This window comes from Furipterus horrens, unplaced genomic scaffold (genome assembly GCF_987537825.1).
Source record: "Furipterus horrens unplaced genomic scaffold, mFurHor1.1.pri manual_scaffold_2, whole genome shotgun sequence".
In the NCBI taxonomy this organism is placed as follows: Eukaryota; Metazoa; Chordata; class Mammalia; order Chiroptera; family Furipteridae; genus Furipterus; species Furipterus horrens.
In genome coordinates, this window is record NW_028327172.1 from 169357522 (window position 1) to 169370929 (window position 13408).

At 43.6% G+C, this 13408-nt stretch overlaps 1 protein-coding gene across 2 annotated transcripts; it reads right to left on the reverse strand.

Annotated features, from left to right (window-relative positions):
- Positions 1 to 3192: 3192 nt before the first annotated feature.
- Positions 3193 to 7258, reverse strand: STBD1 (starch binding domain 1). Of its 2 annotated transcripts, none has more exons than XM_090268098.1 (2): positions 6836 to 7258; positions 3193 to 4947 (listed from the first exon to the last, which is right to left on the reverse strand). In XM_090268098.1, exons 1-2 carry the CDS (start codon positions 7044 to 7046, stop codon positions 4124 to 4126), a joined length of 1035 nt encoding a protein of 344 aa, XP_090124224.1. In that variant the 5' UTR covers positions 7047 to 7258; the 3' UTR covers positions 3193 to 4123. The 2 variants fall into 2 exon arrangements, with proteins under 2 accessions (XP_090124224.1, XP_090124223.1); XM_090268097.1 differs by having other exon boundaries at positions 3193 to 4983.
- Positions 7259 to 13408: the final 6150 nt, after the last annotated feature.

The window sequence follows — 13408 nt, forward strand, 5'->3', positions numbered from 1 at the left end:
TGTGTTGGTATAATTGTGTTTTTCATTATTTTTACTGCTGCTGAGGCAAGTTATTTTTTTTATCAACTTAAAAAACAACTTTCACATGAAAGTGAAAGGTGTGGTGTAATGCCCAGCACAGCGCAAACTCCACCATACAGACAGGGATTCCTTTTGTGACCCTGAACTTAACCATTTGTTCTGTCGACTCAGTGAGCGTAATCAGATATCAAACATTGTGACCCCTAATGTTTCCCCTAAACTTCGGGAAAAGTTTATCTTTTATATGTTAAGGACTATAAAGAAATAAAAAAAACATGTATTTTCCTTCAGTCAGTGGGTAGCTTCTTCAGATTGAATGGATTCCGTCTGCCTTAATTTGATTTTAATAAATTAGGGGGGGTTGAATGTGAAGTGTTTCCCAACACCAATAACCAATTCTCCGTGGACACCAACTGGATGTCCCACAAGTCAATTCAATTCTGACACTACCTGGAGTTAATGTCAGATTCCACAGATTGAAGGGCTGTCTCACAAGACTGCTCCCACCTCAGATGCCAATCAAAAGTCCCAGACCACCTGTACTTTTTGACTGACAGGTTATAAATTGGGGGTTCCTATAGAACCTCCTCCCGAGTTTCAGTCATTTACTAGAATGGATCATGGAACTTAGTAATTTAGTTACTATTTTTGGTTTATTATAAAGAAAACAAGTCTGGAACAGCAAAATGTAAGAGATGCGGAGGGCAAGGTTTGGAGATCTGGTGCATGAAGCTCCCATGCCCATAGGGCGTGCCACCCTCTCAGCACCTTGATGTGCTCACCAACCCCAAAGCTCAGTAAATCTCCTTACAGTCATGAGCTGCTTAACAACAAGGATATTTTCTGAGAAATGTGTTGTTAGACGATTTGGTTGTTGTGCGAACATTATAGAGCGCACTTAACACCTAGAAGGTATAGCCAACTACATACAGTAGTAGGCTATACACTGTGGACTTTTGCTCCTAGGCTACAAGGCTGTACAGTATGTTACTGTCCTGGATACTATAGGCAATTATAACACAGTGGTAAGTAGTTGTACTATAGCTAACCATATCTAAACATAAAAACATGAAAATACTATATAGAAGATAAAAGATGGTATACCTACACAGAGTACTCACCATGAATGGATCTTTCAGAATTAGAAGTTGCTCTGGTCAGTGAGCGAGTAATGAGTGACTGTGAAGGCCTAGGACACTGCTGTAAACTTTATAAACACTGTGCACTTAGGCTGCACTAAATTTATAAAACAACACAGGATTGAATCAAGCACAAGAGAAAATGATGCAATCGAGATTTGGTAAGTGCAAGATGAGGCTGCTGCCAATGTAACAGGGCATACTGTTTTATAGCAAACTTTTTTAATTAAGTAAAAGAGTGCACTCTAAAATGATGATAAAATGTGTAGGGCAGGTAATAATACACAGACTAGTAACATAGTCATTTATTATCAAGTATCATATGCTGTACATAATTGTATGTACTATACTTTGATACAATTGGCAGCATAGTAGATTTATTCATACCAGCATCACCACAAACATGTGAGTAATGCTCCAATGTCGGGATGGCTACCACCTCACTATGTGATAGGAATTTTTCAGCTCCATTATAATCTAATTCAGTCCTTTGGTCCCTGGTTGACTGAATAATCCTCATGGGCACTTTACTGTATTCAAGAGTTTTTAGAGCTTCATCTCCTGTCCTCCATCCCTTACCAGAGATTGGTAGGTGGGGCTGAAAGTTCCAAACCTCTAATCACTAGGTCTTTCTGGTGACCAGCTCCTTCCTGGGGCTTTATAGGGGCTCCACCAAAAAGCACCCTATTAGCATAAACTCTGGAGTGACCTAAAGGGCCTCATTATGAATAAAAATATAACAAAAGGTACTCCCATCACTCCAGTGCCAGGAACCTGGGACAAAGACCAAATATATTTATTATACCATATTATACCACATATGTGAACTAAACAAGACAAGAACATATACAAAAATGTTTCCATGGTGCCAACGACGACAAGGACCATGTGGCAGAAGGCCAGCTATCCAAAAAAGTCTGCACTCCCATTCTCTGGCCCAGATATCAGAAACGGCTGCGCAGCTAGAGGCTGTTTCCCAGCCCTACCTCCCCTCCGCTTAATGGCATGTGGAGAGAGAGATACATGGCACTTTCTGGCCAAAAGCTTTAGTAAGCATTTACAGTTTTCCCTCACTTCGTTTCCCCTTCCCTGGGCTGTGTTCAGAGGACAGTGAGGTCCCAGGGGATTGCAGGACAGAAGGAGGCTGGGTGACCATCTCTGCAAGAGCTGCCTTCCTGTCAGGCACCCCCACTGCTGACTAGTGAGTAAGAAATAGGCCTGTTGTTGCAGCCTTCTTCCATGGGTGGTGTCTGTGACAGCCACTAGTGTGGGTCCTATGCAGGAGAGACAATAAACCAAGCAGGGCACATGGACTCCCCCCCCCCACACACACACAAATCCTCATGTTTCTCCTCTAAATGTCAGTGTTAGCACTCTAAGCACATTCCATTTTAAATAATTTTTAAATATGAAATTTAGCATTATATATCATATCAATTGGATTTACTGAAATATTTTTATTTCATCAAGTACTGAAAAAATGGCTAATAACAGAACTCTACAGGTGTTTATTAGAAATTGTTTTACCTTTAATTTTACCTAATAGAAATGCTTGGGCATTCTGGACAGTAATAGGAAATGCCTCCTGAAAACCTCCCTCACTCGTAAAATATTAAATTCATTATGAACTATATAAGAAGTATACACCAATTTAACATAAAAATCCTATGAGCCAAAAAATATCAAACATTAGTTCTTTTAAGCACTTTCTAACACTATTTTCGGTTGGGTGTAAGCTTTTTTCTGCAAAAAGCATCTGTAACCAAAATCAGACAATGTTTCATCAAAAGATGTTACACTTACTAAAAGTTGTTTCATTTTCAGTTACAGGCATACAAAATATTCCTCCAAAGTTACAGTTTTGAAAGAAAGACTCTAAAACTGTCTCCAAAGGGAGAAAAACAGACTTCTCTGCCTCCTGATGCTTGCTTTTTTCTGTGTCTGTTATCAATGGAGGAAAATATTAGTATTTTATTTTACATCTAAGCTATTTATGGTTACCAAGATTTAGACAAATAATTCAGACACTTGATAAAGATATTAAAACTCAGGTTTTATTTTATTTTTCAGTTATAGCAAAGTTTAAATATTTTATTTCTTCTCAAAGATGAATTACTTCTCTATCACTGTCCCGTTACAATTTGGTTACCCAAGATAGCTCTGGGTATGGAAGGAGGGGAGAGGACGAACGATTGCTATGGGACAGTCCCTCTGTCAGTGGGCACAGATGGTTCAACAAAGGCCCCAGGAGTAAGTGATGGGTGTTCCCTCCCTGGTCAGATGTACCTACTTGTACCTCCCAGCCCTCTAAGAGCTCCCATTCGTTCAGGCCACCTGGCTTAGCACATACCTCAACCCTAATTCTGTCCCTTTCCTCATGGGCTGCTTCTGATGTTTCTACACTAGCTTTCGATAACAAGACAAAGGCATACTTGCTGCCTTCAAACCATACCGGGCAGGTAAAATCAAGCCTTCCTAATCACATCTAGTAACAGATATTTTCTGATCACAGTTAACTATTTTTAAACATAATGTAGTAAAAAGAACATTTCTCCAGCTGCACCACGAGGAAATCAGCTCTTTGAATGCAGCTTGATTCACTCCCTTGATTTAAGGATCACCCAAAGGCTCAACCTTGAACCCTGTGCAGCTGGTTTGCTTTTGTGCTCCCTGACCAGGCCACACCTGAAGCTTAGCCAAGTCACTCCCCAAGAGGACAAAGCCCTAAAGTACAGACGGATCAGCACAAATCCATCCATCAATGCCACAGAAAAAAGTCCATGCTCACTGGAAACATTATCTACATGTATTTCTGCACATCAGATAAAAAACCACTAGCAAATCTGAAACAACTCAGTTAAACTTGGAGTTATATTTTCTTCATGTTAAATTATTAAGTGTGCTCCACAACCTTAGCCTCTTCCACATTCTGCAACAGCTTCTTCAATACTTCGCAAACTGAATCAGTGAATCCCCCAGCACTTGTGAACCAATTTATTCTCATGGCCAGTTTCTAGAAACCTATTGCTGCATTCTTCCCAGCGAATGACTTCACCATTCTCTACCACCACAAACTTCCATTCCACCTGAGTATCTGCTGGCAGGGAGACAGAACGAGACCAGAACCCATCCTTGCTATACTGGAGGGGGATGTAAGTGCTCCACCTCCCAAGCTTCTCATGGTTTCCAGTTACTGCAATGAATTGCACACCAGTGCTTGTGATATAATGGACCTGGAACCTGACACTAACTTGCTGAGACTGTGAAGTCATAGCTACTTCCCTTTTTGTTTTAACATCCATTTCCTGACCTCTTGCTTCCATGAGCATGTTTTTGCCACAGTCCAGTCCCTGGTTTGGGCTTAACATTGGAGCCTCAAGACTGCTACCCAACCCAATATCTCCCCAAGATGAGTGCCTGGACACCATTTCCCAGTCCTCTTGGTCAGCCGAGTCCTGACTGTCCAACCGTGCAAGGCTCACTTCTTTACCTCTATCCATGAGCAGGTTGCTAGAAGGCAACTTCTCTGCAAGACATGGAGCTGCTTTAGCAGGTGTCTCTTGTCTGTTTTGGAATCCCCATTCTCCTATACAAGATTCATGGTTTTCATTTCCCGAAGCTTCAAAACAACCCTCAAAGTAACCAGTCGCAGATGTAGCTATAGATTCTGTGTCCGGAAACTGTCCAAAAGGAACATGCTGTCTTGAATTGTCACGGTCACCATGTTCTCCAGAAGGACTCTGCAGTCGCCATGCTGTGTCCTGCATACCACCAGGGCCTTTGGTCTCTGAAACCAAAAATCCATTGCTCTTTTGAAGATGAGCTATAAAAACAGAATGTAATAGGCAGTCCTCATGAGAAAAAAGTAAGTTGGGCTCAGAAAAATGTTTAGTCATTGAAGACTACCAGTAATCTAGCTGTAGTTAACAAAATCTATCCCTAATAAAATCAAGTACCTAATTACCTAGTTCAGACACTGAACCAATACTGTGTGCTAAGAATATTCATGTACGGTATATCTGACAATAAAAGGAATATCCAGGAGTGTCAAATGAAGTATATGGCAGAAGTGGAACCTGGCATGGTCTTCAACTTCCGTATGCCAGGCCACACTGGCATTTAACCAAGCCAAGCTGTTTGACTCCTATCCTCAAAATGTTGTCCAGCCTGTGGGGCGAAGGGCTGGATAGCTACCCTACAAACCAGCAAAGTCCGCTTGTGCTCTAAGGAACCATATGCAGCCCAGGGACCAGCTCTCACAGATGCTGGCCAATCAGCAGCCACTGCCGCCTTGGGAGACTACAAAGGACAGCAGCGCATCACGGGGGTAAGGGAGCAGCAGAGGGCTGGTTTCTCCTTGCCAACCCCATGTGCATGGGGAAGCTCTTCAACAAACCACAGGCTTTTCATTTCTCCTCCCACTGGACACTTTCTAAAATGTTCTTAAAGGTATATAGTCCAAGCTCTCTGAAGATTCAGTTTCCTTCTTGGTCACTTCATTAGTAGTCCAAATTGCTCCCTACGAGATCAAAATCTTCAAAGTCATATAATCATCACAGATGGGTTTTTTTTGGGGGGGGGTCATGAGGGGAGGGAGGAGATAGCCTTCAATTTTCTCTTGAAGGCGGGGTTGGAAGTGAGATGGAAATAAATATTACTCTTAATTCCCCCAATCTTTCAACCTAAAACATAAGGTCAGGGGGGAAAAAAAAAAAAAACAGAGCTCTCTGCTCATCCCAAAGTAATGGCAGGAAAGGCACAGGGGCAGATTTTCAAGTAGCTACGCATGAACAGCGTCCCACTAAAAATAAAGTGTCCAAATGTCATTTTCACCATTAGGCTGGCCCCAGGCAATGGCAACTAGCCCAGCGAGGACACTGGAAAGTTAAGTTTTCTGCCGGTGCTTCTATGCCTAGCATACCCTCTCTAAAATGCAGAGATTTAAACCTAGATGTCAATTAGGAGTTGGGTCCCCTATTAAGTATCCTTACGGAGTCCCTTCCCCAGGGATTAGGCAACCCTTCGCTGTTGCGAGAGGGCCCGGCAGCTCTGAAACTGCAGCCAGCATAGAGCCCCAGGGCTCCAGCACAGGCCTAGTGGCCGGAGCCCAACCTGAACTTTGCCTTCCAGACAGAAACATCCAGAGAGTGAGAGGTGCTCACTCTTTGGGTGTTCCCAAACCCAGCTCTTCCATGGGGTGAGGGGATGCGAGGGCATGAGTCTATGGGATTGATACTGATGAAGTATCCCTGCTCGGTCAGAGGCTGAAGAAGGTTGTGGAGTCCACCTAAACCTCGACACTGCTTTCCGAAGCCCGCACGGGCGGCGCCACTGCAAGGCACTCGCACTGCACCACGCGCTGCCCAGCGGAACCCATCCCTACTTGAGGGTCGGGGGCAGGTCCACAGGGGCGGGCGCTGGGGACCCAGACTAGGTGGGGCGCCGCCCTAGGACGAACCTCCAGGGCATCTCGAGGGCCTCAGTAGAGGGCGAGAAACCTGTCCAGTGCGTCCTCACCAGCATGGGAAATACTGGGTGTGGGAGGGCCCTACCCGGCGTAAGGAACGCTAGTCCCTGGAACCGGCCGCTCCAGGTGGGTATTTTCCTCCCTTGGTGAATTACAACCCCCCCCCCCCCCCGACCGTTCTGCCCTCGAGACCCAGAGAGAAGAATACCTGGATTGGTGATCAGCTCGGGCCTGGAAGGTATGGGGGGGCTCAGTCCGCTGCAGCCACGAAGATCGCCTCCCGCAGCCGCAGCCTTCCCAGGAGTGGCGTCCTGCTCCTGCTCCCCGTCCCCCTTCTTTCCCTTGTCCCGGAACAGCCAGATGAAAAGTGCTCCGGCCAGACCCCCTCCGACCAGCAGGGCGGACCAGACGGCGCCCATAGCTGAGAGGCCACAGCTGCGGGAGAGGACAGCGACAGGGACCCAGGCTCAGGTCACAAAGGCAAAACCACACCTACCCCGCCTGCTCCAGCCTTTTACGGTCCTGGTTGGCCCAAGCTCCCTCGGGAGCCCGGCCCTCTGAGGCTAAAACTCAACTTTCCCAGCCCCGCCCAGGGACTGCAACCCCAAGTTCCGGCCGGACGATTCGAGCGTCTTTTTTTCCAACATTTTCCATTTTTGACTCCGCCAGTCGCCGGGTCAAGTGCACTGGGTGCTCCATTGCACATGTGTTTCGCACGCGCAAAAGCCGGTCCAGCTCCACCCCTTTTCCTTCTTACTCTACTGCCCGCTAGGCCAGCCCTGCCTCCTCCCCATGGTCACTCAGCAGCAGCGCATTCCGCTACAGGTGGGAGCTTCCCGGAACTTAGACTCTAGAGAGGCCGATGTGCGTCGGTGACGCGCAGGACTACGGTTCCTGCTGAAGCTGTTGCTCGGAGGCCTCGGTGGGTAAGCGGGGAGCTCTGTGGACGCAGCTGGAGGAATGCTGGAGATCTACCTAGTTGAAGCTCCATTCGGCTGCCAGTTAGGTGTGCTTTGCCACCCCAAGCCTCCGCCTCCGAAGGGTTGGATTGAGAGCCGTCCATCTATAAATGCCAATCACTACTTCCACTTGTTGCTTCTTTCCCGACTCCTTTGGGGGGGGGGGGGGGCGGTGATTGTTGCAAAATGCGCACTATCAGTAATGGACTGGATGCAGCCCAGAGACAAGCTCCTACAGATGGGCTTATTAATAAAAACACACACCCTCTTTGTTGAGCGCTGTGTGCCAAGCGTATAACATATGCATTTGATTTGATCCTCACAGACAACCCGACCCTGTGATCTAAGAATTATGCACATTTTTAAATCAAAAATCAAAATTCAGCCTAGTAAATTTGAAGATTTAATTGGCTTTATTAAGTAATTTATTAAAGGGGGAGCATCCTATCTAGCAACTAGAAGGGCACTCGGAGGACTTGTACAAAATGAAGGGTCTTACAGGAAAAAGGGTGGGGCAAGGGAGATATTATGGAAAGAAAAGGAAAGATTAATTTGGAGCTGGAACATCTTCAGGGGCAGGAGGGAAGGGGAAGAGTTTTTATTACGTAGATTGCCTCTCTTTTCCATTGGGGGCTATAGTGAGCCTGTGTGACAGATGACCTTACTGGTGATTGACCAGAAATTCCATGCTGATTAATTAAGATTATGTTTCTGGGAAAGGTTGAAACTGCAGTTAGATTGGGTATCAAATCTAGGTTTGGTATCATGGGTTTTCAGCAAGAGTGAAACCATTTGGGGTCTGTGTGTTTTTGTTTTTCTCTTTAACACTTTCTAAATTCATTCTTCTGCTGATCTGAAGATCAGCTAATGATTCCCATATTTGTGTCTTCAGGATGAGACTTTCCTTTGAACTACACACTCAAACATCCAATTGCTAAAGCCATAGCTGGCAAATAGCTGCCTTGGAATAATTACTAAAATGACTCCCTCTGGTAAAACAAATGGCTCAAATGTGCCCCATGCTTAATCAGATAGCAATCCATAACGGGATGCCAGGCTCAGCCAGTGAAGTTACTGGAGGGCTGGTGCATACCTTGGTGCCAGTCACAACGTCTACAATTATAAGAGAGTGGGGAGGTGGGGGAAGGTGGGGAAGGAGACCACTAACTGGGCATTTCCTCCTGGATGAAAATAGACAACTCAAAAGAAACTTACTGGAATCTGAACTCCTTGCTCTTCTTGCTCAAACCTGCTACTTGCCCTGTCTTCCTCATCTCAGGACACGGCAGCCACATCCGTTCCCATTGCTGAAGAAAACCCCCCATCAACTTAGAGTCATCCTTGACTCTTTTTTTTTTTATTCCCTCTTGCTGTAGGCAGTAGCAAATTCTACCACTCTTTTCTCTAAACATATTCAGAATTCTACTTTTCTCCACAGCAAATGCCACCTGGTTTGTCACCATCATCTCTCACCTGGATTATTGCTGTCACTTCCCACTGCTCCCCTTGCTACTACACTTGAGCCCCTCCTGGGGCTCCTGTTAAAAAGTTCTCATAATCTGCTTCTCTGCCCAAGACCCTCCAAATGCTCTGCATCTCATGATGAAAACCTCTAGATCCTACAGGATCTAGTCCTTGTGACCTCTCTTTGCTCATATCCACCTGTCTCTCCTCCAGCTACACTGGTTTCCTGGATTAGAGTCATCCCTCCCTCAGATATCCATCCAGATGTCTGTCCTCTCGGCTTCACCCTCTTCAGGTTTTTTGCCCAACTGCCATCTGCCCTGTGAGCCTTTCCCTGATAATCCAATTTTAAGTATGATCTCCTACTCCTAGTACCCTGCCTCTGCTTTATTTATTTTTGTAGTATAATTATTTTTGTAGTTCATTTCACCCCCATTTTAGATTTTAAATATCTTTAGGGCCAGAATTTGTTCTTTGTATTTCCTGGAATACAAAGGCTATTAATCTAATAGACTTTTTCATTATCTGTGTTCATTGAATATCTAATATAGTCATACCTCGGTGCTCATCTGCTTCAGAACTTGTCAAACCCTGTACTCATCGCATTTTGATGATTAGTGATTGAGCTGGGATTTGAACCTAGTATTCTGACCTTCTAGGACCCATGCTTGAAACTCTAGTTAAACTGAATCCTAATAGCCATTAAACCAAATTTCAAAGCATAAATTTTGAAAGTGAGTGTGCACTGCAAGACAAGTGTCACTGGTTCGATTCCCAGTCAGGGCACATGACTAGGTTGCAGGTCCCCATTTGGGGGCGCGAGTGAGAGGCAACCACAGAGTGATGTTTCTCTCCCTCTCTTTCTCCTTTCCCCTCTCTCTAAAAATAAATAAATAAACAAACAAACAAACAAATAAATAATAATTTTTTTAAAGATACAACTTTGTATTTAAAAAAAAGTGAGTGTGCATATTTGGATGTGTGACACTTCCGGTGGTATACCATGATTTATGGTGAATTTCAGCCTTGCTCTTGATTTGTAATTCCTCTCTCTACAAGCCTCATTAGGGAAAGGTATTCACCATCACCAGCACCTGTCTGCTACTGTCAAGCCTCTGGCTCCTGTTACTCCACGTAACATTAACCACAAGTTAGACCTTTCTGCAAAGCAGTCACATGGGACTACCCTGCTTCAGATTTCACAGAGACTTTTTTTTCACTGCAACTATTTGCAAACCTCTGACTCATCTTAGTTCCAGAATAGACTCAAGGCTGAGATCTCTTAAGCTAAATGATGAAACCTACAGAGAAAAGCAAAATCTGTGCTGAGAGACCTTGCTCATTTGAGAGAGAAAAATAAAGTTAGGTTACTACTTTGTATCATAAAATGGTGGACTCCAGCAAGAGTAAAGTCCTAAATGTAAATGGCAAACTACAAAGCTAATAGAATAAATGCCAGGAGCTGATCACTATGGTATTGCATAACATAGGAGTTCAAAAACTGTCTTGACTTCATCAAAATAGGGTACCTGGTCAATGAAGGATGCCATAGACAAATTTAGCAGGTAGATCCACATGGGAAGATGATGTAAGTGTTATTAAAACTGACAAGGGGTTAATATGTAGATATACAATGAACTATTATAAACTGACAAAAAAAGACATGAGCTCAAATATAAATGGACAGAGGATGGTTTTCCCTGTTGCACAGAACAATGCCTAGAACTTAATAGACAGTAATTTTTGGTTGAGTAAATGAATGATTAGAAAGATGCAGAAATGCTCAAACTCACTGGTAATCAGATAAATGCAAATTAAAATAGTGATATTGCACCATTTTATACCCATCAGAAAGGCAAACATTAGAAAGAAGATAGGCTGCTGCTGGTGAGAGTGTAAACAACTTCAAACAATCTGGAGAACAAGCTAGAAGGATTTTGTGAAATTAGGTAAGTATATGCTTAATGATCATCAATCCCACTCCTGAACATGTATGACCCAGAGGAAATTTTGCACAAGACTGTAAGGGGCAACATAATGCTATCCAGAGTGACATTAAGTTCAAGGCCACCTACCTGCCTATCAGGTGAAATAAGTAAGTAAACATGGTAGATGCCTATGAAATACTATGCAGTAGTTAGAACAATGAACTAGTTCTACACATAGTAACATAATTAAACATGAAATACATAATGATGATTAAAAGGTAAGAAACAAGATTTCTAGTACAATAGCATTTGTATAAATTGAAAAGATATATACTGTACACTCAAAATAATCCCACTTAAGTTTCAAAGATACATGCATACATATTTGAGGCAAATTCTTAAGCAGATTAAAGAGTGTCTTCAGTGGGCAAAAGGATAGGAATGAACATTGGAATGAAGGGGAAATTAATAAATAACCAGGGAAGGGCCTTCCTCAGACCAGTGAAGAGGATAGCTCTGAACTTGGGCTTCTCAAACTTAAATGGGCAGAAGAAGCATTGGGAATAATGCTAAGTACAGATTCCTATTCAGTAGGTCTAGGGCGGGGCCTGGATTTCTACTCCTCTAATAAGTTGCCAGCTGATATTGCTGGTCTACGGACTTCACTTTAAGTAGCAAGGACACTAGGAGTAATGTTAACTCAGATCTGGAAGGTTTAAAGAGGAAGGGAAGAAGGGAGGGATCAGCAAGGGGGAAATGGAACTCTTTTAAGGGTCGTGGCAGGGCCTCCAGGACAGGGGCAGTGGGTCAGAATACAAGGGGAAGAGCCAGGACATGATCAGGTTTCTTGCCATCAGTCATGTCAGGCCATGCTCTACACACCAACTCTTCATCCAAGCAAAAAACTCTTAATAACTGTAGTAAAGAACAAAAGACTCCCCATTCCCACCAGGTGCAAACTGTTACTGAAGGTAATGTAGGTCAGAATTCTCCTCAGAGAGGTCTTCCCAGCTACTCTGTCCAAAGCTATCCCTTCATTGCCACATCCAGCAGGCCTGCCCCATTATTTTCCATCCTGCACCCCAGTGATGGTCATCATATCTCACGTCACTTGCCCTGATCTCTCATTAATGGTGTGTTTTCCTCACTAGAGTATAAGTTCTTTAGGGCAGGGAATTCATAGGTTTTTCCTAGTGTCCTATAGCATGCCTAGAGGCCTCAGTAGTAGAGGCTCAAAATATGTATTGAATGAACAAACGAATGAATGAATGAATATCAGAAATGATGAAGCACTAAAATATATTAACAAAATATAGGAGGTAAATGTGTAGAAAAAATATTTTTTAAATAATTGACTCTTATCTTCTTGGGAAAGTGAGGTGTACTAGAAAAGGACAGACCCAAACAAAACTATGATGAGGGCAAAGTTTATTCCGTTTACTGCCTTTTTCCTTTTTTTGAGTATTATTTTTTAACAGCTTCTAGATCCTTCCCACCCACCCGACCATGGCACTGGGTACTGCTGTCTGTTAATGTGTCAAAAAAGCAAGCTGTTAGAGGGAATTCCCTTGGTATTTTAAAGTAAATCTAGACAGAAAACTAACTAAAAGAGTAGATTTCTAGTGGAAGAATTTCACGCACTGGGCAACTGCCTGGGAGGGGTACTGAAGAAAACAGGGCTTCTGCTCTTCACACCAGAATGTGCAGTACTGCCTGTTCTGCTCACAGAGAAAGCGGGTCCCGTGAGTGCCCCCAGAAAAAAAATGGGCTAAGTCACAAAGAAATACAGCAGACCAAAATTGTTTCTAAAATGGTCAAAGTTGCCAATAACTAAACCAATACAAATTAAAACAAAAAATAAAATTTTGTCTATTAAATTGGGATAGATTTTTTTTAGACAAAATTCAACATTGGCAAGCAGACGCTAAGGAAAAGGCATTCATATTCAAGTTGTGAAAGTGGGAAAAGAGACATATTTGTTGGAGAGATTTTTGGCACTATATAATCCAAGTCCTTAAAAAACAAAACAGAATAAATAAGCAATTCTCCACTGGTCTGGCCAAAATTTTATTTGAGCTGTGCTGCAACTCAAGATTCTCCCAATCCTCCTTCCTTCCTTCTCTCCTTGCCCAGGGACCACACAAGTATCATAACCTAAAGGCTCTCCTCTTCTCCTGCTCCCTCCCCAAGCAAACCTCTTCAACACCTAATCCCAGTTTGCCATTTGTTTCGCGCAGCAGACCCAATCTAATGCAGGCTTCCTTGTCAGGGACATTCTCCCTACTCCCCTGTGATATGAGGCTTTCTCCATCTTGAGTGAAGACTCTGCAATGAGTTTTGTGGAAATAATCTGGCAGGAAGTTGGGGAAGCGAGTTCTCTTCATTTTTCCCCCCTAACATCCCTCATTGCCTTGAATTCTACCATAAGTA